We start from the raw sequence: 26,381 nt of genomic DNA on the forward strand, positions 1-26,381 counted from the left end.
CGGCCCACGGTACTAGCGCCTTTTCGCCGGTCGGCCCTCCGGTCACTCTAAATATGGCGGCGGGCAACAATCGGCGGGCGCGGTCTGATCGCGGCCCATCGAAGGACCGCGACCCGCGTTAACACCTTGACGCCTTCGCGCCGAGCCGAGTCGCACGAACCAACGACTGACTAACGCTCTACTGTTATCATGTGCATGTCGCAACTCCAATCGACATATTATAACTATAATATATAGAAATATTTAATTGTCTATTGCACCACATAATACAAAATCACTAGTTATATATAATATATTTCAATAAACGAGTAGATTTTTGTATGCAAAAAAATATCGCCAAAAACAGTGCAATAAATCCTAAACAACATTGTACAATATATTTTTTCCCAACTTTAAGAAATTCAAAGTTTATTATTAAACATAAAACTTAACTTTTAATTATAAAAATATTATACATGTATGTATGTTTTTATTAAGTGCTTTTTTATAAAAACATTTTTAAATACAATTTCGACTATATCTTGAAAACATATTTTTGAGCGGAAACAGCTAAATTAAGCGTGTAATCTCACAGAATTTTGTCGAAAAAAGTGTATAATTTAAATTAATTATATTAATCATTTTTAAGTGTCACCCTTTTTTTTATAGGTAAATCGATAGTGACATATTTTTCCATATATTCAATAACTCTTTAAATAAAAAGCATACTAAAGTTTCCCACCTGCAGGTAAATTTACATTTTTATTTTTACTACACTTATCATATTACAATAATCGCGCCAATTGTCGAAAATTTACATTCAAAAAAGCTAAAAAATAAACGTTTGAGTATATTATTTAAACACGCTCAATAGATCATTAAGAAACATCTAATATTATAAAAATAACAAGGCATAGTAATAAAAAAATATGATAATACGTATCTTAATTAAATTGTAAAATTATACTAAAATTAGAAAAATTAGTTTAATATTTTATTCATACATAAAAAATACAATAAAATATCAATTTTATTTAAAAAAATACTCATTTATTTAGTATATAATGTCATATTTACTCAATATTTTGATTTACTTTGTTAGTTCGGCAGATTCTAGGTATGTATCTTATTCAAATCGCGCGCCGTGTCGTCATTTCCGGCATTCGCATTGCGTATGCCATAGACAATATTCTCGTCAAAAAATGTTAAAAAACACTTAAATTAATTTTATTATTACATAAGTAATAAGTAGATATTTAAAAATGTATTTTTGCTTTTATAATTAACTATATTATTTATTTTAAGGAGGGGGGAAACTATTATCCTTTATTAGAAATATTTTTCATTGAAGTTAATTTTTTTGAATAAATATTATTGTTTTACGGCTCATGAAATTAAGTATATATTTGATTTTAATTTTATTTATTTTCATAAATAAACATTTTAAGGGGCACGTCATTACAAAAATCATTAATTAAAATTAGACTAAAAAGTGAAATTATTTCAAATAATGTTAACGAAGGTTATTATTGTAGTTCATGCGTTTTATGCATGAATGGTTTTAATTTAACTTTCTAAAATTAATACGACCTTGTAATTATTTGATATACCTTAATGGCAACACTAAAAAAACGTCAGTCGCTTTATTGTGATCAAACCGTGAGTCACTTCCCATTGGGTTATTCTGAGGGTTTTCTTCTTGTTTCGCCATGTTTTCGAGTTCGCCGAATTACACCAAGCTGAAGACTCACCTTCGACTGGCCATCAACCGGTTGAAGTTGATCGAGAAGAAAAAGACTGAATTGGCCCAAAAGTCCAGAAAAGAAATAGCAGACTATCTTCAATCGGAGAAAGTCGAACGAGCCAAAATCAGAGTCGAACATATCATAAGGTTCGTATGAAATAATTAACGCCAGTAACGTAAATGCCTATAACTGTCACTATTGCGCTTTAGAGAAGATTATCTAGTGGAGGCCATGGAAATTGTGGAAATGTATTGCGATTTACTTTTGGCCAGATTTGGTCTAATAACACAAATGACAGAACTAGACGGCGGTATTGCTGAGGCCGTGTCTAGTTTGATTTGGGTAGCTCCCCGAATGCAGACCGATATTCAAGTTGGTACTTTGTATTTCGTTATTTGCTTAGTTTTATTTTAATTGTACAATTAAATGAAATTGCTATTTCTTGTTTTAGGAATTGAAAATTATCGGCGATTTATTGGGAGCTAAATATGGCAAACAATATTCGGAAGCTTGTAAAAAGGAAGCGATCGAAACGATCAGCGAAAAGTTGAAGCACAAATTGTCCATACACACTCCGCCCAAGTTGCTCGTTGAAAAATATCTGATGGAGATTGCCAACAATTATAATATCGATTACGATCCAGATCCGAACGTTATGAAAGAAGAACATCCAGAGAAAAGTATTCATATACGTTTATTTTATCTTAAGTTTAACTAGACGTTTGATTATATAATTATTCTTTATTTTTATAGACGATGGAGTACTTATTGATTTAGGTCTGCCTAATGCTCCAAGGCCGCCTGGTTTTATTGATTTTCCACCGCCACCTGTTATACCGATGCCTGTTAATAAACCATTCCAATACCCAGTAATATAGTTTATTCCTAATTCGCTATTATTAATGTAATTATTTTTTAAAAAATATCTTATTAAATATAGCCCTTGCCGCCTTATTCAAACCCTGGCGGTAGTTCTGGTTTTGTCATTCCGCCGCATGATAATTCCAACCAACTTCCACCGATGACTTATAACATACCACCGCCGACGGACGAACCGAAGGATCTTAATACTTCATTTTTACAAGAGGAGATGAACAATCTGCCACCGGCTTATGAGAGTCTAACACCCGATGAGAATCTAATGGTATTCATATTTTAATATATTTTTTAATCTATATTTTTAATAAACATTTGCTTTCAGAAGTCCAATGTGCCTAAACCGCAACCGCGTAATAAATTTCCGGACGGAAACAACTTCTCAAATCTTAACTTTCCGGACATTCCCGACTTGCCTAGTGTACCTTCTGACGTATTTCCTAATGCTCCATCCTCTTCCGGCAACAAAGGAAACGCACCGAGAGATGAGATTGATTTTGATGACTTAACAAAGAGATTCGAAGAATTAAAAAAGCGAAAGTAAATTCTTACGCATTGAATTCTTGCTTCATATTCACAAATAATTAAATTTTATGTACATATTTTATGAGTTAAATAGAAATTAACCATATTATTATAAATATTTGTCTTTATTCTATATATGTTAGTCTATTAACAAATGCATATATCATGCACCTTTATATGCTGAAAAGATATATAATCGATTTGCTTATTGCATAATTTATTGTTAGTCACTGGCTTATATTTTTAAAATAATATTTTTGTAAAATTAAAAAAATAAAACAAAAATAAATGTTATTTTTTCTTTAATTGATGGTTTTATCTGCAAGTGCAAAATTAAAATCTGCGTTAACTCTAAATATATCATTTAAATCCAAATAATGATTTCATGGTAGTGGTTTTTGAAGTGGCTGAATGATGAGTGATGCTTGAATTCATGCATAACTGAAGAGTAGGATACAAATTATCAACACCCACTATTTAAAGAGTTGTGACATTCATTATTTTGCAGAACTGTGTTTCATCTACATAAAATTTTTTTGGAGTTAAAAATCATTTATAAACTATTGTATATCAAAAGGATAATTAAAATTTACTGCAAACATATGTACAATCCAATATTATTTTTTGGTTTTCATTATGTTTTATTTTCAATATTATTATTATATTATTTTATTAAATCTTCCGTTGTAACCTGACAGGCGTAAGCCCAATGCGTTACAACTGGGTAAAATATGTACCAACTGAGTGAGTCAACCAGATATAATGAATATCTACAAGAAGTATTAACTACCAGACTGAAAGTCTGGAAATCGATGACATCTATGTTAATAATTATTATGTGTAATATAATTATGTATATGAGTCTCGCTAAAATATTTGTAAATAATAAATTATCTTTTTTATTGAGAGCAGCTAGCCCATATATATCTGACATCACTCAAAGATAAGACTATTAATCAACATAGTAAGCTCGTCGATTAGTTCCGCGATTTTTGAAGAAAGAGAAGGCAAAATAACTTAATATATACATATCATCAAGCAATTGTGTGAATAGTCGGTTGGAAAATAAAAATTAGTATAGACGAATTTTAATAAATATCTAATTATAACAAAATTGGGAATGTTATAGTAGGACACTTATAAAGTGAACTACTAATATATAATTATTAAATATAATTAAATTATTTAAAGTTTTGAAAATTACATTACATAAAATTGTGCTATTATTATATATTAATCAATTCAGAAAAATATTTTTCAGATTAAACTACATCTAAATTATTTAATAATTATTTACAAATATAAATAAAAAAACAAATGTTATATTTTAATAGATCTATCTACATTGATATAATAAAATAATTATATTTAATACATATGTATTTAGTGACTTAACTCAAAATATTTCTATAAATCAGGATTGTGGAGTTGAACTCACGGAGTTTTGGTATATTAGGAGGAGTCGGAGTCGTAAAAAATCGAAAGACTCCGATTTATGTTTATAATTTTCTTTAACACTTAGAGTGCGTTTAACGTGGCTTCCGTGTCCATAAAAACAATTGTAGCCGCGCGGTCGACACCCAAAATTATTTAGCATCGTTAATGATATTATAAGAATGTCTTTGCTTATTGATATATACATTGTTGTTAATCCTAAGGGCCCGCGTGCGTTGCCTGCCTGGTAGTTACGCCACTCTCTGTCTGTTAAATACGATTAAAATAATATTTTATCTGGCAACACCTTCACGTGCAATCATTGATTCTCGACTATGGCAGCATTTATTCGACATAATATAACCTAAAAGATAAAATGTCAGAAGCAGATAAAAATGTCATATCAACCAAAAATTCTCAAACATCAAAAGAAAAGCTTGAAAGATTCAAAGGTTTGATAGACATAAGCAATACTCGATCCATGAAGTTTTTAAATTAATTACTCTTTTAGCTGGAGCATTTTTCATATCGACCGCTACAGTATCAGCGATAGTTGGTTTCAGCTATACAATAATGGGCGCTAAAAGGAACGATCCCCACTTCTTCAATAAAGGTAATTTAATTTATGATTGTCCAAGTGAAATGAAGGTATATTTACCCTATGTTTAAAATTGAAGGCGTAGTCACATCGGTGGAATTAGCAGACCATGGAGCATTTTTAGCAATGCGCGCTTTAGGTTGGGGTACATTTTACGCCGTCACTGGATCGTCATTATTCTTTTATGGCATTTGGAAGTTATCTGGCGCTAAGGATGTAAGCTATAGCCCTTTAATATGCTATAGTTTCTTAGTAAAAGATCATTTTTAATATGGTTTGTCATTACAGCTTAAGGAATTCAGGTATAAAATGGGAAATATTCTACCAAGAATACCTAAAAATGATCCACCACAATCAAGAACGGAATTTAGCGGTTTAAACGACCTTTTAACATACGTATCGACTGAAAAATTCGGCAAAAGCTAGATATTTCTTATTTACTGTATATATTTTGTAGGTTTTAAAAATAAATCATGTATCGTTTAAAATTGTATTTATTAATATATTATATAATAATAATTATTGCGTTTCATTTATTTTCATTAAAGAATTAATCTTCTTTCGAAGTCGGAGCTTGTACAATATCTTGTTTGAATAGATATTCAGCTCTATATGGTGTTTCTGGTCCAGTGCAGTTGTTAGAGCAAGTATAGATAGCTAAAATTCCCCAATCTATACTATTGACAGCTAGATCCAAGTCCAGGAAGTTTAATAATTGAGGCATTATCTGAAATACAAAGTAATTATTAATTTGTCAACTAATAGTAGGGATAAAAGGTATTGTATATTACCTGACATTCAAATTGTCTTTTACCATTGCAGTATTGACAATTTGGCACATCTTCACCTGATATTTGGGGAACGGATGTGATCCACAAAGGTTCACCGCCACGATCGTATCTGATGATTTGGCCGGGATCGTTACTTATGCGTTTTTTAAATTTACTGAACATTTTGTCGTGTGCATCTTTATTGGTGTATAATTCTAACTCATTTTCGCTTTCGTTAATCAAAGTTCCAGCCTTCTTTTCTTTTATCAACCTTTCGAGGTATTTCATTTCCTCTTCGACCGATATCTCTTTTGCATCGTCAATCTGAAGTTGGTTTAAATCATTTTTATTATTAATTTTATATATAGTAATGGTGAACAATATTTTTGCAATTTTTGTTGCAAAGATAAATTTTTATCTATATCATTTTTTAAATTTTGATAAATGGATCATTAGTTTTTATTAACAAAAACTCAATTTTAAATTAGTGTTATATATACTATGTTAAAAAAGAGCTAAAATCAATGTGTAATTTTTAATTAATCTTTGTGGCAAAAATATTGTAGAGAATATAAAAAAAAATCATACATCGCTCTCTTCTTCGATTATAATTTCCCATTCTGGCAATAGAAATTCATTTTTTCTCAGTGTAACATCCGTGGACTGAAAAGTTAAATAAAATTATGATTTAAAATTTCACAATAGGATAAAACGATTGATAATAAGTAATACGTTTTCAGAAGAACACGCTTCCTTATGGCCATGCTTCCAATCGTATATTTGATGCGATCGTGAACAGTAGTTGACTTTCTTGCATTTAGAACAATGACTTGGACCTCGACATCCACAGACGGGGCATAAAGATGGACATTTCGAATCATCAAATACCTAAAATACATGCGTTTAATTAATGACACGATCAAATATGTACAAAATTGATTTAATCAATCTAACCTCTTTTTCGTCCTCTATCGACGGCTCCGAAGGATAAAACTCATTGTCTCTACGCAACTGACATCTGAACACTTTCATGTTGTTGGAGTCGCTGGGTTTGTAGCAACTTCCACTTTTGCATATGAACACGAAGAGCGTCCGATGGAACGCATCGTCGTTATCGTCGATTGGCGCATATATCTAAAGTATTCATTAATTACAATACGATAATAATAAACGTTTTAAGTATAGATTGTGGTTACCTGACACAAAAATAGCAATGGTTCGTTGCAACTTCCGCATTTTAAGGAGTTAGGTTGTGGCGGACGACGATTAAGCCACGATGGCTTTCCACCTACTTTGCTCGGGAAGAACCTCGCGTGCAATTTCCAGGATTCGCATTCTGCGACGAATCCGATGTCTATTTTTTTGGTTAAACTTGTCATTATCGAAGCTCAACGCATGTTCGGTTATCGAAAACTAAATGTCAATTCGAACCATGTGTATTAAAAGTGGTGTTGCCAATTGAAAAAATATAAAATATTACTAGGTACTATTACATTTATATTCAAAATAGTTGCTCTCTTATACAACTATTAAAAGTATTAATATGAATCGCATTTAATTGGTTGTTTTTTTTTAGGAATTTTGAAAATCACAGAAGAGATCAAATAAAATAATTTATGTTGATATATAGCATTGTGGAGCGCTTTATATCGCAATTAGAACATTCAGTGATGTTTTCAATGATTTGCCAAATTATTTAATCTTGAGTTGTATTATAAAATTCTACCTGTATATTTAGGCTTACCATAATTATAAAACTAAAAAAAAGGTCATTTTGGAAATTTTTATTCGTTTTGAGATGCTGAGATGTGTTATGCCTGCACTACACTCTCTGGAAGTAGGCCACGGTTGGCCAAGTACGGAGAATATAGTGGGTTACTTCGGTCGAGTTCGGTTCTGCCCGCTCTAAGATCTCTCGGAAGTTGTCCGAGGTTACCGAGAACGGAAGGTAAAGTGGGGGTAATTTAGGTCGACTTGGCCAGCTTACAGCGCTTCCGAACATTGTCAGCAAAACGACCGAAGTCAAAGAGATTGAAGTCGGAGCTGCTCTTCCGAGCACGAGCGGTGAGATACTTCCCCTTTCGCTTTCTCGCGTGTTAAGTGACGAGAGTGAGAGAGATAATGATATGGTTGTTCAGACAATTTTTGCATGGCCGAATAAAATAGTGTTACGGCCGTGCTTCGGTTTTTCTGTTTGACAAGTAAGCGACGCGGCTCTGACGGCGAGTGGTCGTGCGTCAGCGTAAGGAGCCTGAGGATGTAAACTTAGTAATAAAGCGTTTCAATAGTGCTTGAGGCGTTTAATTCCGTCGAGAGACGGTGGTCCTTCGAGAACAAAAGACGGCCATCTCCAAAGAGGAGAAGTCGCAACAATGGTTTTTCGCAAACTGAGATAGAACGAGTAACTCGGTTCAATTTCAGTATGCGCGTAGGCGTCTTATGGTGAACACGTATGTCGGACGCTGCATCGTGGTCAAGTTATAATACCATATGCTTATCGGGGACTTCAACAGACTTACTGACATCTTTGAATATTTTAAGGCACCAAAAGGGATTAATTATATTTTTGATAGTATATTCTTCTAAAAAATATCGTTATTATATTTTTTTCATATAAAATTAAATAATTAAAAAATAATTATTGGTACTTGATTTTGTTAAAAAAAACGTTTAGAATATCCTTATGTATTTTCCTAGATCGGTTTATATAAATGTCACACCATAACGAATTCTTATTTAGAATCGATGGTGACAAATTCTAGGATAGTCACAGTGTGGTGTTCGTATTCTGAACTATCATTCTTATGCCTTGTGAGATTTTGCAAAAGCCGACAAAGATTTTGTTTAAATTGAATATTTACGACCGAAAAGTTTTCACTGATATTGCATTGGTGAGTGCCCATACAAACTTATTTAAATAACAATTTAAAAATTGCGATTATTTGGTACATTTTTCGATCGCGCGCAAATATGCCAGCTGTACGTGACAGAAGCCGCCGCAGCGTCCAGACGTCATTCATGGCCGCCGTCTGGACGGCATATGAAATTTGTAGCAGTGTGGTCGCTTCCTCGAAGTCGAAGGTCTCAGCCGAATTCAGTTGTAACTTCGGCTCGGACAACTTCCAGAGAGTGTAGTACAAGCATTAGGTTGAAATGCGGGATGCGAGAAGTTTAAAATTCCACTAATATATTAAATTATCTTTTTTTATAGCACCTGACAGTGGTGAATTCAAAAATTTGTCAAGGTAATGCAGGGTTAATTTAAATTAAATAAGACATGTACTTTGTTATGAAATCTTGTTTATTTACCAGAAAACAGTGAATTGGAAAATTAAATACATGTTTACAATGTTTCAATAACTTTTTATCGATATTTAGAATATTATTTCAAAACTTTTGTTAATTAATACCACAGCAAAAGAGTTTGGTCTACGTTAGGAAGTCGAAATTTTTCACGTGTTTTTTTTTATGTGTTTTAATAAACTGAAAGAATGTTCAGCAGACACAACTCGGGGAACTCGGTAACATTTTTACACGTTATTTTTATTTTATTTTAAAGTATGTGTGATGTATGTTTGAGGGGCGTAACAAATTATAGCTATGCCACTGCATCATCTCGTCAATCAGACCATAGTCATCGAAGTACTCATTCATCGCTAAAAGTCAAATAATAATAAAACGGCATGGTTTATACCAATAGCAGCACCGAGTATTTTTAAAAGGTAAATTTATATTTGAATCAATGAAAGAAGCTATAAAGCTATTAGGCAAAATCGTAACTAAAAATAAGAAGGGCATTTCTGAATTTTTTGTTCGAGGAGGAGAAATTTTGTTTTCCCTCATTGGTGCTGCCATTATTCGGCGATTTTTGTTCACAAAAGCCTTATGATAAACGACGAATATAATAAAATAAAATAAAATAAAATAAAATAAAATAAAATAAAAGAAGACGATTTGTAATAAATGTTTAAAGAGTGAATATTTGTCATACGAGTGAGTCATGCGGAGAGGAAAAAGGAAAAAAAGCATCTCAAGATGCGAATCATATGTGTGCGCTCTGTGACGTCACAGTAGTATTTTGACAGCAGCGTTTGTGCGAGGGGTCCGTCGTTTCGCTGCGCGATGGCGAAGGTCGCGACGAAGAGTCGAACGTTCGCTGGCATGTGGTGAGCGGCGGGGCGCCGAAACGAGCCCCCGGGGGCGCGCTGCAGACATGTACCTCGCGGGGGCGCGCGTGGTGCGCGGCCCCGATTGGATCTGGGCCGATCAAGGTAATTCCCCTCGAATTCCCTACCCCCTACCCCTCGCGATACTCATTTATCATCATTAAATCAAAAAATCATCTTTATTATTATTACTATTTTAATTCGACGACTTTCCTTTGTTTCAAATGCCCTTTCATCGTACTCCGTTCGGAACATGCTAATCTTGTATAATCCCAAGACAATAACATATATACGTATATATTTTATTAGCCCTTAAATCTTAACAACTTAGATACACAAAATATTCAAATAAAACTTATTTACATATTCCTGTAATGTTTCAACTTGGAATTTATCATTTGTGGAGGTAAGTTTAATTGTAGAAAAAGTCGTTTTAAATTTTACCATTATTTACAAGAATAAAAAAATAATATATTGCGTGAATCTTCTTGGTTACTATTTATAATTTTTCTCTGTAGTAGCAGGATTTTTACAACTTGAAAATATTACGTAAGGTTGACCATGATAAAACACTGGTTCGTTCAAATTCACTCCTACGTAGTCGAACGTCTGCCCTTGCTACTTGCTAATCATGATAATTGCGCTCCGTCCAAATTTATACATATATTTTTAATCTATCAAAATTCAGAATTGTTACTTATTATTTATATTTTAATTTGTGTCCGGGACATATCTTGCAGATCATATTATTATAATATATAAAACATAGTTACACCTAACCCATAGGTCAGGTAATATCTACCCGTCATGTTCGCTGATGGTAATCCATGGAACGGGTAGAATCTACCCTTTTTCACCTCTGATGTTTAACGACGGGTTCCGTACTATTTAACCATACTGTGTGAAAAAAAAATATTTTATTTTTTCTCTTGAATAGAGATCGAAGCTTATTTTTACACGCATTGTAAAATCACTCGGTAACTTTTTTTCAGTGTGACTAAGCCATAAATTACACAATCAATTTATTTCGACCCCCCCATAAGTTTTTCTAACCCGCCGACGACGACTTTTTATAAATATTTATTTTTAATAAAAATAAAACGCAATCTACACAGATTGAAAACCGTTGATAAAACATTTATTTTATTATTCCTTTTAGTTACCATTCTTTTTTAAATGTGTTGTGCAAAATTTTGAAAAACTGGCAGCTAGCGAAAAAACAACCCGTTGATTTAAGTGTTAACTGATAAACTCAGTATTGAGTTATTTAGGCGTTCTTAAATTTAAATATTTATGTCGCTCAATTTTATTTTATACATATATCATCAATATTTCATAATTTAAAATTGTTAGATAGTTTTACTAGAATTTGGCTTGCCAGAATATGTGAGGCCGCTCAACAAAACATAGTTTCAAGACATCTGCTATTTGACTGTATTGCTTTATAGTAGGAATAATAATTAAAATTGTAAAAAAATATTTAACAATTACATTTCATGATATTTTTAATTAGATTTTTGACAAGAAAACTAAGTAATTTCAAAATTACAGCTGAATCGCTTTCTAATGGCATTTGAATAATTTCATAATTTTAAAAGACCGTTCCGTTATTATATCTGAGGATATTTTTATGAAGGGCATTCATGACCTAACATTGAATGTCATTTTTTCGATAAAATAAAATTTAGTAAATAAATTCATGTCTTAATTAATTCTTCCTTATTTAAAAAAAAACATATTTTCTCCTTCGGAATAAATTTTCAAAACTTAATTTTAAAATGTCAGTTAACATATTCTTGCTTTGGTGTTTTCCTATTATTATTATATGGAAAATATATTCCACTATAAATTTGATACTTTGCACTTGAATACGGAACAATACGTAATAAATTTAATACTTTACACTATAAATGTAATAATTTGCATTTATAGGGCAAAGTATTAAAGAACGCACGTGAAAAGTGCGATTTAGGAATGTCATTTCAGTGGGGGAGAAATTGTTCAGTCTGTGGTTGTTTTTTTTTAATATTTTGATTTCACTAAGATTCATAGTACATTAGAACCTCGACTTGCAAGTATTTTGAGATACAGACAAATTAAAAAAAAATCACTTGGTAAGATGAGCAAAAAAAACATATTGCATCACTTAAAAAAAATATACCATTAATCTAAGTAGTATGTATTTACCAATTCAATTGCCATTAATCCATTTTGATTTTCCTCATTGAAATGGATTAATAATATTTCAATTCATTTCAATGGAGAAAATTTATTTGACATATGAGTAATTTGAGTTATAAGCTCCGTTACGGAACGAATTAAACCTCTGTATTTCATTAAATGACATGCCTTTTTCTGGCCAAATTCAAGGAGGGGTGTTCAAGTAATACTTTTTTAGGTTGGGTTTCGGTTTGAACAATTTGTTTTGAAGTTTCCATTGATGTAAAAGGGTTCATGCTCACTTTAATAACAATGACCGTAAAATAGATCATACAGTTAGCTAGATGAATTAGTGATATTTTGCTTCTAAATTCTTTCTATTTTAATGTATTTTACTTTACTGTAATTCAATAAATTACTGTAAGTAGATTATTCCACTTTACTTCGACAATTACATTTTTTCGCATGCTATTAATATAAACTTAAACATAAAAGTTATTTTTCTTTTCTATAAGAGTAAACTATTTGTCACTCGAAAGGAAACCATAAATACTATAAATAAATCTTAATTCTCATCACCCTTTCTGGCTTATTTCTTGCTAAAACAAAAACTCCTTTGGTAATTAAAAAATGTTTCTCGCTATTTTCCCGTATAACGTGTTGTTTTAAGTACATAAATCTCTTTAAAAAAGTCAATTTTTCCTTCAATGCACTGCATAAAATTTTTTTTTCGAGGACTTCTTTAATTACGTGAATACAAATTATTTTTTTATATTTTTAAATTATGGCTGTTATGACCTAAAAGTTTACCCCAATGCGCTAATACAGACTACATATAAAGTTGAATAAAAAATAATAATTTAAAACAAAAATACAACTTTGAATTCACATACTCGAAGTGACACAACTCAGTTCGAATAGCATTTCTTAGAATATTTCTACAAATTCACCTTGAAAATCAAATTATGTAAATCGATGCTAACATTTATAAGTAAGCACCAATTAAACAATTTGAGTAAGTAGTACTTTTTGGTTTATATTTTGCTCTTAAAAAATATATATCTACATATTGACAGTCAAAGCTAATATTATTACCTCAATTTTTAATGTAAAAAAATATAATTAGAACCACTTTTAATGTATAACATATCTTGCTCATAATTATATTTTAATACAAAATGGAATTATCACTGTGGAAATAAAAAACCCCGTAATTATAGAGTTCAACGACCTTTGATAATGAAAAGCTTAAAAATAAAATAATTTGGTTTTGTCTTTTTTTAAATATGTATTTTATTAGTGGATATTTTATTCTTTTTTTAAAATTAATTTGAGTCAATAATATAATTAAATAAACCTTGATCGGAATACTCAATTGAGTCGGCGTATGCCGGAAAGTCTTGACGAGGGGGAAGTTATTTCCTGCTTTATTTTTAGCCCCCCAATGTTTTGTCTACGCACATGTGTGTACAGCGGGTACATCGGTGGCACAGACATTTTTTGCATACTTCACAGATGAATCACCATTTTTTGCAGACGAAAGTCGGATTTAGTATTAATCATGCTCGTATTTATATCTTAAAATATATCCTCGACTACCTGCTACAATGTCGCATCACACAATTAATGGTGATTCATTTTTGACTCGGTCGGTCTCAATTGGCATCAATTATCTCGCAGTCGGTGAAGGTGCTCAGTGTTTTAATAATGATAAATTGTTCCCAAGATGCTAATTGAGTATTTACTGAGTGATTATTTGTAATTTTTTTAAGATGGTGGATTAGGTTGCGTAGGCACTGTTTTGAAATTGGGAGAGCCAGGCAGCAAGCAGACACCAAATAACACAGTCGTCGTTTGTTGGGACTCTGGCTTGCGATCCAACTATCGCACCGGATATCAGGGACAGTATGATCTTGTCATGGTGGACAATGCACAATGCGGTGAGTAAAATTATTTATATAAAGTAAGTTAGTCCAGTTATAAAAAGTGCTAGGAGTTAATATAAGTCATAAGACGTTAATTAATTGCGATATTCCAATTGAAAGTATTTTTTATTAATTTAATATTTCATGCGCTACATCTTTGAATCATATAGGTTAATTAATTAACTTCATTTCCCATTAAAATAATTATATATTAGTACAACTCGTCAAATAAATTATATTACTTATTTATTAGCAATATTTTACTTTATTTCAGGCATTGTCCATTCATTCATAGAATGTAATTCGTGCAAGCAAACTCAAATCTTAGGTATGAGATTCAAATGCACAATATGCAACGACTACGACTTGTGCTTTCTTTGCTATCATTCTGATATACACAATTTAGATCATCCGTTTCTTCGATTCGACTATCACATTGCACGAGGGTTGGTATTTATATTAATATTAATAATCTCAACAATAAATCACTTACAAAATAATAATACAAACATATTTATACAGAATTAAATTAACTCCAAGATCTAAAGAAACTAAAATAGTACTTCAAGGCATTTTTCCTGATGCCATTGTTCAGAGAGGAAGCGATTGGAAGTGGGAAGATCAAGACGGAGGCATAGGTATACTATTTTTTATCTATATATAGCAAATAAAATATTTTAAACTTGCTTTTAATTTATAGGATCTACTGGTGTCATCACTGATATCAGCAATTGGGGTACCGAATCGAGCAGATCCGTGGCGCGTGTCAAATGGCAAGACGGCAGCAAAAACGATTACAGGTAAAATGGACGTATTTTCCCATAAATTACCATTCTAGGAATTTTACGATAACACTGTAATGGCGTCGATATTATTCGGTTTTTCCTCATTTATGTGAATTGCTCTTTTAGAGTCGGTCACAAAGGCGTCATGGATTTAAAGTTTGTTATACCAGCTCTGGGCGGTAATTGTTATAGGAATCATTGTCCAATCTATGGTGAGACTCATTTTTTAGGTTATTAATTTAATATTGTATTAGATTTGTTTATAATCTGGTATTTTAAAGGAAAAACGCCCGATGAATCATCATATTGTGGGCCTCAAGGCAGTAAAAAGAGAGCAGACGACGCCGGCGGTAATATGACGAGGTTCTATCCTGGCGATCGGGTCCGTGTGGCTCTGGATGCGGATACGTTGAGACATCTGCAGCAAGGACATGGAGGATGGAATCCTAGAATGGCTGACGTAAGTTTTTTATACGTCACATTTTACCATGACAGTATTAAAACTATTTGTTTATAGTATATAGGAAAAGTTGGAGTTGTTCATCGAGTGACTGAACGAGGAGATATTCGTGTACAACACGAAGGTTGTTATTTTTGTTAATTTAGTAGAAGTTCTATGAAACTATGATGTATTTATGTTTTTTTCTTTCAAATTAGGATGTCCCAATCGTTGGACTTTCCATCCTGCTGCTCTTGTGGCTGTCGTTTGGTACCGTAACGGAGATGTTGTTCGTCTAACAAGCTCCGTAACTCAAGCTAAGCAATTACAGCGTCAGCACGGAGAATGGGTACCTGCTATGGAAAATGTAAAAGTTTATATTCTTCAGAATTTTTAATAGATTCAGTTATTTTAAGTCAATGAATTTGTTTTAAATGCCAAAAATTCAATATCAATTTTTATTGATAGTTCTAGATGAGACGGGAGTGACAGAATCCAGTATAAATTAATTTGTGTTTTTTACCAGGCGCTGGGAAAGACTGCCAGGGTGATGCACGTCTACTCGGACGGCGATTTAAGAGTACAAATTTTAGAAGATGACAATAAACAAATTTGGACCGTCAATCCCGATTGTGTAATTCTGGTGCAAAGATATCCCGTTCCTGAACAAAGCGATCCGACTGCTCAGGGAGCGATCCACGGCGGTCCAGTGACCGAAAACAAACCGCCGGCTACCGATAAGTCTGAAATGCGACTCCTGATGAGTAAAGTGGCTCAAGGAAATTTGGAATATGTGAAAGAGCTATACGAAACGGATAAATCGATTGTAAGTATATGTATATGTTAATATCTTATAAAGGATTATTTTATATATATATATACATGTAGGATTAAGTTAGTATTATATATAAGCTGTAGGATTAAGTTAGTATATTGTATACTGGGTTATGGCTAACATAAACATTGTCAAGGCCGAAAGCGTGCCTATAAAGCAGCCTGTTTGCTGCAAAACGCTCTTCTTTCGCTGGCAGCTGGCAGTCGTACGGTGAGGACTGGTGCTAACCCGTCCTACCGCGACGCCGCTGCGAATAAACAACGCCGCGCCATTTCGTTCTTTCATTCCATTTTCGAACCTCTACCGGATCCCCTGAGGATCCACTACATACATATGTATATCATCATACAATATTTTAGATTGATACTCCGTACTGTGGTAAAACCATATTGCAAGTAGCCGCATATCAAGGTCATAGAGCTCTAGTGCAGTTTTTGCTATCGAAAGGAGCCAAACCTAATGCCGTCGATGACGAGGGTGATTCAGTTTTACACGATGCCGCATTTGGTAATCAACCTGAAGTTAGTATTTAATCGATAAGATTGTTTCTTATTGCTCATAAAAGAATATACTTATTTAGATACGTATTTTTAGATACTGCAAATACTTCTTGCCGATAAGGACGTGGATATCAATGCGGTTAACCGTAGCCGCTGCACTGCTCTTCATATCGCTGCTCATAAATGTTTACCTCATTGTGTTTGGGTTTTACTCCAGCATAAGCCAAATGTTAATTTACAGGTATGTTGAGTTGTGATTTGTATTAAATAATATCTTTATTTATGGTGTGTATTTATTTAATGAATCAAAAATATCACTTTAGGATACGTACGGCGATACTGCTTTGCACGACGCAATCAACAATCAATCGACTGATTCCACATCCACTTCAACGTCTTCCAGTGGACCTCCTTTTGCTTCCACGTCGGTTCTGAATAGTGCCATGAGAATCATACAAATGTTGTGTGATTATCCAGGTACTAACTGTGAATTAGTTGCTGTATAATAATGTTAAGCAACAATGTGAGTTTATTTTAAACTATACTAGATAATTAATAAAAAATCAGTTGATTACGGGAAGATCATAAGTATAAATTAGATTCCATCTATGAAGATTTCAACAAAAGTAATAACTTGTGAAGCGAATGTCTACCGATAGTAGTAAAATACAAAGGCATTTGTCCGCAGAACAATGGCATGATTCTTCTAATGAGAGATCAAAATAATGTGATGTATAAAGATTTTATTTGTCGTTACCAAATATTATACAAAGCATGTAAAAGGAAAGAGAAATGCATCGCTTTTAAGTTCAATAAATTTACTAGCATTTGAGGTACCGGGCTTCGCTCGCGTTTTGTTCGCAGTAATGTATATGAATTATTAAATTGACAGAAAAAAAATCAGTAAATATAAAAATGTAACACGAACTTTACAAAAATTTGCGACTCACGCCTGTTTTTGAGATAAGCATTAAACAATGATAAAGAATGGGCCTTACCAACATTTTGTTTCATTCAACGAACGAATTCTGCGTATTTCGGTCATGGTAGACACCACCGATAAATATTTTATTCACAAATGTTTTTCAAAGCCGTAAAATCATTTTTTTGTTAAGAAAAAGCGTCTCATTGTCTTGCATTTCGAAACAAAATAAAGCCACATAAAGGACCATGAATTTTGAAGCTGCACTAGTCACTCGGGGTATATTGAGAGAAAAAACGACTACCTATGTTGCTCAATATACAAATTGTTTCATTCTAAGAATTTTTAAAATTTCATTCGAGATAGTATAAACGAATATTTTACGAATATTCGATCAATTATTCGAATATTCGATTGAGAACCCTAGTCGTAATGTTATTTTATTAATAACGGGTATGACACAAAACTTGTCATTGAATTTTATATTATCTTATAGTACCTTATATTATCATATATCATCACAATGACTATTGCATGGCCTTTCTGTGACTGTTTATTATCTTCCGTTCTTCATTCTGTTCATTATGACTGATGAATTTATCTTTTAAATTTTAATGAATTTAAATTTGACAAAATTAAATGCCTGTTCGGAATCAAGCATTTTTAATCACCTAATAAAAACTGCCCAGTTAAGAGGTTAAAAGATAGTGCTCTTCGGGGCATTTTGATAAGTACTATCTTATGACTTAGATTAAAGTAATAATCTTTAGTTTTATTGTACATATAAAAGTGATGAGAATGTAGAAACCTGATAAATTTATAGATTATTTCTTGTTTAATGATTTAAATATTATTTTTTGCTCCAACTCTATTCTTATTTTTAGAAACAAACTGTGCATTAACTAATAAGCGTGGATTTAACGCTTTACAACATGCGGCACTGAAAGGCAATAGTTTTGCATGTACGGCTATATGTTTGCGTTTTACGGAGCTCGTAGATCGCAGAAAAGACGACGGCTTTTCGGCATTGCATTTAGCAGCCTTAAATGGCCACGCGGAAGCCGTTAACGCATTGGTAAAATGCTTATTGCAAATTCTGTATATCAGTTTTTAATATCAGTCCTATAACTTTTTTAAAAATTCCAGGTTAAAACTGGACGTGCAGATTTAAATTTGAAAAACAACAGAGAAGTCACGCCATTATTGTTGGCTATATCTCAAGGTATATATATTGTTATAAATAATATTTTCTAATTAAACAATATGTGAATTTCACGCTTCATACGTGTTTCAGGTCATTGCATAGTGATTGAGCAACTAGTTAATCTAGGCTGCGACGTGAAAGCTAGAGACGAGGATGGTAACACTGCACTGCACATAGCCTTTATCAAAAGGGCAAATGCTCAATCGTTAGAAGCACAAAAGCCTAACAGTCAGGTAATGTTTGTTGATTGATGTGATATCTGTGTATTTTAAATTATATTAAGTGGGGATAATGTTTCAGGACTGTCAAGTCATATACACGATTTACACGCAGATTGACCGGCCTGAAATAGGCATTAACGCTATATCCTATGCCATATTAATATTTTTAATTCAGAAAGGATGCGATCCTCTCTTGGAAAATAAAGAAGGAAAGAGTCTGTATCATCTAATGGCAGGCGATAATGTCGGATTGAAAGTATGTAAAAATTGTTATACAAATGATATTCGAAGATAATATTTTTGTTTTATTTTAGATCCTAAAAGAGAACGAACAAGTTAAGACAAACGTGATTGTAGATGTCCCTACGAATGCAAACGTCGGACCAAGCAGACCTCAACCGGCAAACTTTTCATTGAATCAATTGAACACAAATTTAGGAACACTAGCAATCGACGGCAACGGAATGTCGGAGAATTTCAACGACCGGTCGAACGCTGGCGTCGCGTCGCCTATTCCTAATAGTAATATTGAAGTGTCTTATTTTGGCGCAAATGTCGGAGCTAACGTTAACGCTTCGCCGTCTAAACGAAGCAACTTCAACTTATTCAGCACTGATTTTGGAGAGTGCAGCAGTAGTAATAGTAGTCCGGTGCATTATTCACATATTGCAAATAAAATTATGGGCAAGACGAACAATACCTCGAGTCCTCAACATCCAATTAGACCGTCGCGAACAAAGAAGTCGGTCTCTCCTCCAGGTACGTAATCTTGTATTATTGTGACTAGAAAATTAACGTGATGTACTAATTCTGTTGTTGTTTTGAGTAGGACCTGTCACTCGTGGAAAGCCTACGGAATGTATCGTTTGTTGTGAATTCTCTGAGGCTAATTGTACGTTGGAGCCATGCGGTCATCGTCCGGCTTGCGAAGATTGCACAGCCCGTATGAAAAAATGCCTCGTTTGCGGAACCATAATTGGTAAAATTTATTATTTTGGAAGAGCCGCCAATATTTTGCATTCAATGCACTAATTTCTTCACATAGAATCAAACACCTGTACACAATGAGAGCAAAAACGTTATTTCTATTTCACTTTTAATCATGCAATCTCGCGGTGTTGTTTGCTCTTATCGTTCCTCTACATTCTATATTATTTTTAATCATCCTATCTTCCTTATTTATATTCAACACATTTAAAAAATATTCATAAAAGAAAAAAATTATCGACTCCGACCCAACAGCGCTGCATATCATTGACTCATTGAATATATTGAATCTAGAAATTTCGTTTTAGTTTATGATATAAATATAATTTGTCAATGGTTCGCTCGAGTATTTTAGATTTTGGTTATCAAGTTGTTAATTTGAATATATTTTCAGAGCGACGGTTAACAGTGGACGGACGTACAATACCGTGCCGCAGTCGACAGCCATCGGCCGAGCGTCTCCGCTACTTAGAGTGTAAAATCCAAGAGATCGAAGAAGCCCACTGCTGTCCCATATGCATGGAGAGACGCAGAACAGTTGCCTTCCTGTGCGGCCACGGCGCCTGCGCCAAATGCGCCGCGACCCTCACAACTTGCCACATGTGCCGGCAAGACATCACCAGCAAAATAAATCTGTATTAATTATTGTAAAGATAGTTACGCGACGCTTTGTAAACTTAGAATTTATTCGACGCCGGTCGATCGACTGGCTCATATTATACAGTACATATGACAATACACGTTATGAATGTTAGTAACTTTAGTATATTACGATAAATTGTCTTAAAAAACAAAAACTACGTCACCTCATCGTATTCCGTGATATATGCCAAAGTTTTTTTACACGATTTTAACAATCGGATATAAAAAGTCAGTGCGTTTGATGATGTTGACTGTGTGATATTGTTTCTCATTTTATACCGTAAGTTTATTTTATTTATTGCTATATTTTTATTATTTATAAAGCTGGGCTTTTTATTTTATATATCTTTCTCTTACGAGCATATAATGTAGAGGAATTATTAAATCGAGGTGAAGATTTCTAGCATTAATGTTACCATTTCTATATGAAGTTATTGCACATTCATTTTCCGTCCATTTTTATTGACGTTTTAATTTTATACACATTCATAACAATATCATTAAAGCTCTAGTTAAAGAGCAATATCAATTACAGCTTGAAATATTTATTATTTACATATTTAATATACCAGTGGTTTTTTTAGTCGACATATGATAATGTCAATGAAAATGTGAATTAAAAAAAAGCATAATGAAACATCAGTTTTGCTATTTGCTTACATATCGAAGATATTTTTTTTTTAGAATGTAACTATAATTTATTGTGCTATTTTATACCATTAATTTATTGCTACTATTAAGCTATTTATTTTTACTACATCACATCATTGTGATAGAACTATTGTCACTATTTTGTATATAATGAACTTATTCGATTGTTGCATGTTGAAATATAAAATACTAGTCTTCTATCCTATCAATCGCAAAAATGATTACATTACATATCAATTTTATTTTTAATACTTGTTTACATATATACAGTTGTTTGTGTCGGTAATATCATATAGATCTTGAAAAGTTTTTGTTACGTTATGATGTGTATATTCTTTGTATATTATGAATGGTAATTTATTGAAATGTGATAAATTCATATATATACACACACACACGAAAATATTATATCTAAAAAGTAGCTGTTTACCAAAATATCTATTTTTAATATTAATATAAATTTAACACCAGTTTTAAAACATAAGTTTTAGGTAGATGCGTATCTATCCGTTTTATCTAGATTTTGATTTACAAAGGTAAGTCAAATGAACACCTAAAATTATTTTTTGTGATTTCCTAAATGAAAAAGTACAAGACATGATTTTTATGTAGTCTATGGTGTTTCACAGAAATACAAATTTTCCAGTGCTTAGAATATATACCTATGTGTTTTCTGTGAGTGGTGAACTCAGATTTAATCTCCAGTAACAATTCTTCATAGAAAGCCACGATCTTCTGCTATAAAGCGCTGAATCAGTATATTATTTTTTCCATTCTATGATAGTTTTTGGAACTATAGAATTAATCCACACTGATCAATGAATGATCTCCAGATGTGATACTATGAACTTGCTTATGTCTGAGACACGTGTTGTTTCACTTTGGTTCACGTTGCAATTGCAACGTCCAATGTAAGCTACTGCTGTTACTTTGTGTTGCATGCCCGATTCATACCGCTACCTGTCGACCAGTCATCGGACTATACGTGACACTACTGCTAATTTTATCTCACATTTAAGGTTTTCATTTGCCTCACCTTTGAATATAATACAAGTTATCTCAGATACGTCGCCTATTGTTAATGCAATATTTTGTTATGAAATAAGCTGTTTACTGGTATTTTGTATATATTTTTGGGCAAAGTTGCAGAATGGCTACCAAAATATATTAAAAATAAATTTAAAACATTTTTTATTTGATCGGGTTTTGTATAAAAATTGGTAATTTTTCATAATCATTTCGTTCATTGATCTGTATTATTTATACTTTTATGGTGTTAAAAAATTGATATGATCACCAATGTTTTACAATAAGTGTAATGTTGAAAAATATACAATTTTCGAAAACTATTATAATGTACAGTGTTTTTTAACACCATATATATTTGCATAAGTGCATTGAACACCATTTTAATTATTAAAATTTTTATATTTTTGTATATACAGTAAAAATAAATTTGAAAATCATTGCAAATTATTATTAATTTTACTCATTTCCATACATGAAATAAAATAAAATCGGCATTTATATATTTTTTTTATTCTTCATCAAATAACGTACAATCCATATTATCTAAATCACAACTTTTATTAATGTGCGACATGAAATATTTTCCATGCCTTATTTCTGGGTTGTAAAGAGTCTCCGTTGGCAATGTTGATTCTTTATCTTTGAACTTGTTTTGTAACGTTAAATAATCTATGATTTCATAACAACAATCAATGTTTTCTCCCAACGTATCCAAATCTAAAAATTGCGGAGTGATCCCGAACGTTTCTTCTAAGAAGTCATACACCAAAGAGCAAGTGGATAAATTATTGAAGACTTGCTTCTGTTTCTTTTTCAATATCTTCTCCATCATGAAGACTAAATGATGATGGAAACATTGAAAAGTTACTGGTTTCTTTTGACTGTGACAAATATCGATCCAATCTTGAATGCACGTTAAGGGTGTAGTATTTTCATTCATAAACATTGCAGGATTTGTCAACAATCCCTGAGCAGCCATCACTCCATCGCATTTTACTCTATCGTACATTTCATTAGCGTTATCTAGCGATTTAACTCCTCCATTAGCAATCAGTGGTATTTTAATAGAATCTTTAATATCACGCAAAGAACAAAAATCAACTGGTTCGCTGTTCTTTTGCCATATTTTTCTTCCATGCACCGTCAAGAAAGTCACGCCACAACTCTCCAACCGCCTGCACATTTCTATCGTACTATTAACATTATTCAATAGTCTAATCTTAACAGAGACGCTGAAGTCGTTAGGTAAGCGATTTTTAAAGCTCCTGACTAGATCGTGAATTATTTCAGGTTCGTTCAATAGAGCGCAGCCGTATCCGTCTTTTATAGCCCATCTTTGAGGACATCCACAATTAAGATCGACACCGTCTGAATACTGGTATACTAACTCGGCAGCTCCTACAAAGTCGTAAGTCGTTTTGGCAGCGAATTGCACTATCAATGGAGTATCTGATGGGTTTGTGGAGAACTCGCTGTTTCTGGCCTTCTCGCTCTGGCAAAATGAATCAGCTAGGATCATTGGCGAAAAGCAAAGATTGACTCCATATCTGCAAAGATCGAATAATTTAATATCGAGTTTAATATTACTCATATTAAATAATAACCCACCTTCTGACTAGATTTCTAAATTGAAATCTGCTGTATCTTACCATAGGTGCGCAAACTTTTAAATATTTTTCATCGTTTTTAGCGTCACCAAACAATTGGACAATGTCAGTTTTGTTCTTTAACATGCTTTATGTCATTGATCCTAAACCTCGCGGATAAGTATACAAACACGACGCACGTCAAGTTGACAACTTGGAAATATTGCCATATAAAAAAATTAAGATTCAATATATTATTTTCGAATAAATTATTTTATATAATTTAAATGGTAAATGACATGAATAGGCGTTTCCCACATATTAACAAATTTCGAAATGGTATTCCAAAATCATTGACTTTTATTTAATCAGAAATACTTTTAAAAGATAAAATAATAAAGAGCAAAATATTATTTACTATCAGACAAAATTCACTTGAATAGCTCACGCTATAATGTCACTAGTGCGTTGGCTATCATTTTTATCTCCTTTTTAAGTAGTCATACAATTTGGATAAAAAATAATGAGACATGATTTGGGTTTTTGAGGTTCATAAAAGAAAGAAAAAATCTATGAAACATCGGCAATCTTTGCAAATCCAAATTATATAACATCGGGTATTTTTGTTCAGCTAGTGAATGATAATGCAGACTTTGTTGTTAATACGCTTGATGATAAATGAACCTTTCATAATTTGGGTTATATTGCAATTGTTACTCCGAATAATGGTATCGAACCTAAATAACCTGTCAAACGTTTGAAGATCATCCCGTCTAAAAGAAAAACCGCAGAGCAAAGAAAAGCTGAAAAATCGAATTATACATATTTTTGTCGTTTCATTTGCCATTTTGTATCTGCAAATTTTAATTAGAAGATTTATCGGACGATAATTGTACAAAACTTTGCAACATAGTATTAATATTTGCCTTAAATACAATAATAAGAATTAAATATATATTTTTTTAATAAAATATTCACAAGATGTAAGTTCCAGCATCTTTCTTCTCACAAAAAATACTGGATATATGTATATACATATATCTAAATCATTTCAATATACATATATGAGAAACTAGTTTTTTTTACATTACATTGAATACGTAATGTTTTTCGAAGTTATATGTGATAAATCTAAACCCTATTAATTATTTACTGTCCCTCTATGTTTGGATCGGATTTTAAATATAAAAAATAACCATCGATACCTAAATATAGTTAATAATTTAATTTTTAAAGAATAAATTCTTATAATATACAATTTTACGAATAAATTTAAGATGATGTTATTCACTCACCACAAATTAGGTAAAAGTAATTAAAATATATTGCTAACAACAGTTTTCTAGTGTGTTTCAAAAATACAAATTAGAAGATACATTCTGGGTAAAAACAATCGCATGAGTAACATTAGTCGTAACTGGCAAACGTAAAAATATAATTTAATATGTACCTAATTAGTTTTTTAATATTTTTCTATGTAGCAACACTTTTAATGCCATTGTAAGCAATAGTGTGATTTAAGAGATAATAGATGGCAGCACGGTCGAACGTAAATTTCGCAAGCAGAATGTAAAATTAAACTATGTATATATAGTCAGTTTGATACGTAACATTTGTCCTGCTTCGGCAGGACATATACTAAAATTGGAACGATACAGAGAAGATTAGCATGGCCCCTGCGCAAGGATGACACGCAAAATCGTGAAGCGTTCCACATTTTTTTAACGTTTTTTTTCTTGAAGATTTAGAAAAAAAAAAGAAAAAATGAGAATGACCAACGACACCCGGTGTTCCCAAGCGGTCACCCATCCAAGTACTGACCGGGCCCAATGCTGCTTAACTTCGGTGATCGGACGAGAACCGGTGCATTCAGCATGGTATGGTCGTTGGCAAATGCCGCGTCAGAACTTAAAAATTTGTTTATTTTTCTAGTCGATTATATCAATAATTTATGTAACATTGTATAATTGGTTATTAGTGGTGACGGGCATTGTTCACATGACAACTGGTTACAGAAAGATACTCACGCGAATTATTACTCACACGGAACATCATTCACAGGGGATAAAATAATAATAAATATTACATCGACCATTTAGCAAATAACATTATTGACATAATCGCAAGATGGTATATATAGTTATTTTAATATAAAATATTTGCTACCTAATAAAATAGTATTTAATAAATGGAATCAAGTAAAAATAATATAAATTCAATAATTTGATTTATTGTAACAATCATGGAATGGTGAATTAATAGCATAATTGAGCCACAACACTCGCCAACGACCATACCATGCTGAATGCACCGGTTCTCGTCCGATCACCGAAGTTAAGCAGCATTGGGCCCGGTCAGTACTTGGATGGGTGACCGCTTGGGAACACCGGGTGTCGTTGGCC

General features: G+C 32.5%; 5 protein-coding genes and 3 non-coding genes across 9 annotated transcripts; 5 read left to right on the top strand and 3 right to left on the bottom strand.

Annotated features, from left to right (window-relative positions):
- The first annotated feature begins 1,615 nt into the window (after positions 1 to 1,615).
- Ist1 (increased sodium tolerance 1-like protein) lies at positions 1,616 to 3,415 on the top strand. 2 transcript variants are annotated; one of them, XM_088195692.1, is made up of 6 exons: positions 1,616 to 1,870; positions 1,934 to 2,096; positions 2,176 to 2,404; positions 2,478 to 2,593; positions 2,665 to 2,868; positions 2,926 to 3,415. In XM_088195692.1, exons 1-6 carry the CDS (start codon positions 1,689 to 1,691, stop codon positions 3,142 to 3,144), a joined length of 1,113 nt encoding a protein of 370 aa, XP_088051818.1. In that variant the 5' UTR covers positions 1,616 to 1,688; the 3' UTR covers positions 3,145 to 3,415. The 2 variants fall into 2 exon arrangements, with proteins under 2 accessions (XP_088051818.1, XP_088051819.1); XM_088195693.1 differs by having other exon boundaries at positions 2,929 to 3,415.
- A 1,456-nt stretch (positions 3,416 to 4,871) lies between these two features.
- On the top strand, positions 4,872 to 5,676 carry LOC148230477 (transmembrane protein 242). The gene is made up of 4 exons (XM_088194316.1): positions 4,872 to 5,011; positions 5,071 to 5,172; positions 5,237 to 5,373; positions 5,446 to 5,676. Exons 1-4 carry the CDS (start codon positions 4,936 to 4,938, stop codon positions 5,581 to 5,583), a joined length of 453 nt encoding a protein of 150 aa, XP_088050442.1. The 5' UTR covers positions 4,872 to 4,935; the 3' UTR covers positions 5,584 to 5,676.
- Zfrp8 (Zinc finger protein RP-8) lies at positions 5,634 to 7,380 on the bottom strand. Its single transcript, XM_088194315.1, has 6 exons — positions 7,124 to 7,380; positions 6,882 to 7,061; positions 6,660 to 6,815; positions 6,516 to 6,590; positions 5,949 to 6,251; positions 5,634 to 5,884 (listed from the first exon to the last, which is right to left on the bottom strand). Exons 1-6 carry the CDS (start codon positions 7,304 to 7,306, stop codon positions 5,708 to 5,710), a joined length of 1,074 nt encoding a protein of 357 aa, XP_088050441.1. The 5' UTR covers positions 7,307 to 7,380; the 3' UTR covers positions 5,634 to 5,707.
- A 2,614-nt stretch (positions 7,381 to 9,994) lies between these two features.
- mib2 (E3 ubiquitin-protein ligase mind bomb 2) lies at positions 9,995 to 22,840 on the top strand. Its single transcript, XM_088193827.1, has 20 exons — positions 9,995 to 10,198; positions 14,026 to 14,193; positions 14,453 to 14,624; positions 14,701 to 14,816; positions 14,879 to 14,978; positions 15,090 to 15,175; positions 15,245 to 15,423; positions 15,481 to 15,547; positions 15,621 to 15,769; positions 15,929 to 16,228; positions 16,597 to 16,758; positions 16,832 to 16,978; positions 17,061 to 17,214; positions 18,544 to 18,734; positions 18,806 to 18,881; positions 18,954 to 19,096; positions 19,164 to 19,340; positions 19,399 to 19,843; positions 19,914 to 20,063; positions 20,466 to 22,840. The coding sequence occupies exons 1-20, from the start codon at positions 10,141 to 10,143 to the stop codon at positions 20,711 to 20,713; spliced, it is 3,288 nt and encodes a 1,095-aa protein (XP_088049953.1). The 5' UTR covers positions 9,995 to 10,140; the 3' UTR covers positions 20,714 to 22,840.
- Positions 22,841 to 22,883: 43 nt separating this feature from the next.
- Positions 22,884 to 24,211, bottom strand: Dus4 (Dihydrouridine synthase 4). The gene is made up of 2 exons (XM_088193828.1): positions 24,002 to 24,211; positions 22,884 to 23,940 (listed from the first exon to the last, which is right to left on the bottom strand). The coding sequence occupies exons 1-2, from the start codon at positions 24,124 to 24,126 to the stop codon at positions 22,902 to 22,904; spliced, it is 1,164 nt and encodes a 387-aa protein (XP_088049954.1). The 5' UTR covers positions 24,127 to 24,211; the 3' UTR covers positions 22,884 to 22,901.
- Positions 24,212 to 25,594: 1,383 nt separating this feature from the next.
- LOC148230481 (U6 spliceosomal RNA) lies at positions 25,595 to 25,700 on the top strand. The gene has a single exon (XR_015811234.1). It is a non-coding gene; the product is annotated as a U6 spliceosomal RNA (small nuclear RNA).
- Positions 25,701 to 25,751: 51 nt separating this feature from the next.
- LOC148230482 (5S ribosomal RNA) lies at positions 25,752 to 25,870 on the bottom strand. The gene has a single exon (XR_015811238.1). It is a non-coding gene; the product is annotated as a 5S ribosomal RNA (ribosomal RNA).
- Positions 25,871 to 26,262: 392 nt separating this feature from the next.
- LOC148230483 (5S ribosomal RNA) lies at positions 26,263 to 26,381 on the top strand. Its single transcript, XR_015811237.1, has one exon. It is a non-coding gene; the product is annotated as a 5S ribosomal RNA (ribosomal RNA).

Source organism: Plectrocnemia conspersa, unplaced genomic scaffold (genome assembly GCF_051122295.1).
Source record: "Plectrocnemia conspersa isolate PC_06_02 unplaced genomic scaffold, ASM5112229v1 ptg000010l, whole genome shotgun sequence".
In the NCBI taxonomy this organism is placed as follows: domain Eukaryota; kingdom Metazoa; phylum Arthropoda; class Insecta; order Trichoptera; family Polycentropodidae; genus Plectrocnemia; species Plectrocnemia conspersa.

What these genes read in the sequence shown, in the direction of transcription:
- mib2 (XM_088193827.1), top strand. Translation starts at nt 10,141, where the DNA reads ATGTACCTCGCGGGGGCGCGCGTGGTGCGCGGCCCCGATTGGATCTGG. An exon ending in TATTCGTGTACAACACGAAG is followed by an intron (nt 15,548 to 15,620) that starts GTTGTTATTTTT and finishes CTTTCAAATTAG; the next exon opens with GATGTCCCAATCGTTGGACT. An exon ending in GGGTACCTGCTATGGAAAAT is followed by an intron (nt 15,770 to 15,928) that starts GTAAAAGTTTAT and finishes GTTTTTTACCAG; the next exon opens with GCGCTGGGAAAGACTGCCAG.
- LOC148230477 (XM_088194316.1), top strand. Translation starts at nt 4,936, where the DNA reads ATGTCAGAAGCAGATAAAAATGTCATATCAACCAAAAATTCTCAAACA. An exon ending in TCCCCACTTCTTCAATAAAG is followed by an intron (nt 5,173 to 5,236) that starts GTAATTTAATTT and finishes TTAAAATTGAAG; the next exon opens with GCGTAGTCACATCGGTGGAA. An exon ending in AGTTATCTGGCGCTAAGGAT is followed by an intron (nt 5,374 to 5,445) that starts GTAAGCTATAGC and finishes TTGTCATTACAG; the next exon opens with CTTAAGGAATTCAGGTATAA.
- Ist1 (XM_088195692.1), top strand. Translation starts at nt 1,689, where the DNA reads ATGTTTTCGAGTTCGCCGAATTACACCAAGCTGAAGACTCACCTTCGA. An exon ending in AGAAGAACATCCAGAGAAAA is followed by an intron (nt 2,405 to 2,477) that starts GTATTCATATAC and finishes TTATTTTTATAG; the next exon opens with ACGATGGAGTACTTATTGAT. An exon ending in ATAAACCATTCCAATACCCA is followed by an intron (nt 2,594 to 2,664) that starts GTAATATAGTTT and finishes TATTAAATATAG; the next exon opens with CCCTTGCCGCCTTATTCAAA.
- Zfrp8 (XM_088194315.1), bottom strand. Translation starts at nt 7,306, where the DNA reads ATGACAAGTTTAACCAAAAAAATAGACATCGGATTCGTCGCAGAATGC. An exon ending in AAGCGTGTTCTTCTGAAAAC is followed by an intron (nt 6,591 to 6,659) that starts GTATTACTTATT and finishes TTAACTTTTCAG; the next exon opens with TCCACGGATGTTACACTGAG. An exon ending in AAAGACAATTTGAATGTCAG is followed by an intron (nt 5,885 to 5,948) that starts GTAATATACAAT and finishes TTTGTATTTCAG; the next exon opens with ATAATGCCTCAATTATTAAA.
- Dus4 (XM_088193828.1), bottom strand. Translation starts at nt 24,126, where the DNA reads ATGTTAAAGAACAAAACTGACATTGTCCAATTGTTTGGTGACGCTAAA. An exon ending in TTTAGAAATCTAGTCAGAAG is followed by an intron (nt 23,941 to 24,001) that starts GTGGGTTATTAT and finishes CGATCTTTGCAG; the next exon opens with ATATGGAGTCAATCTTTGCT.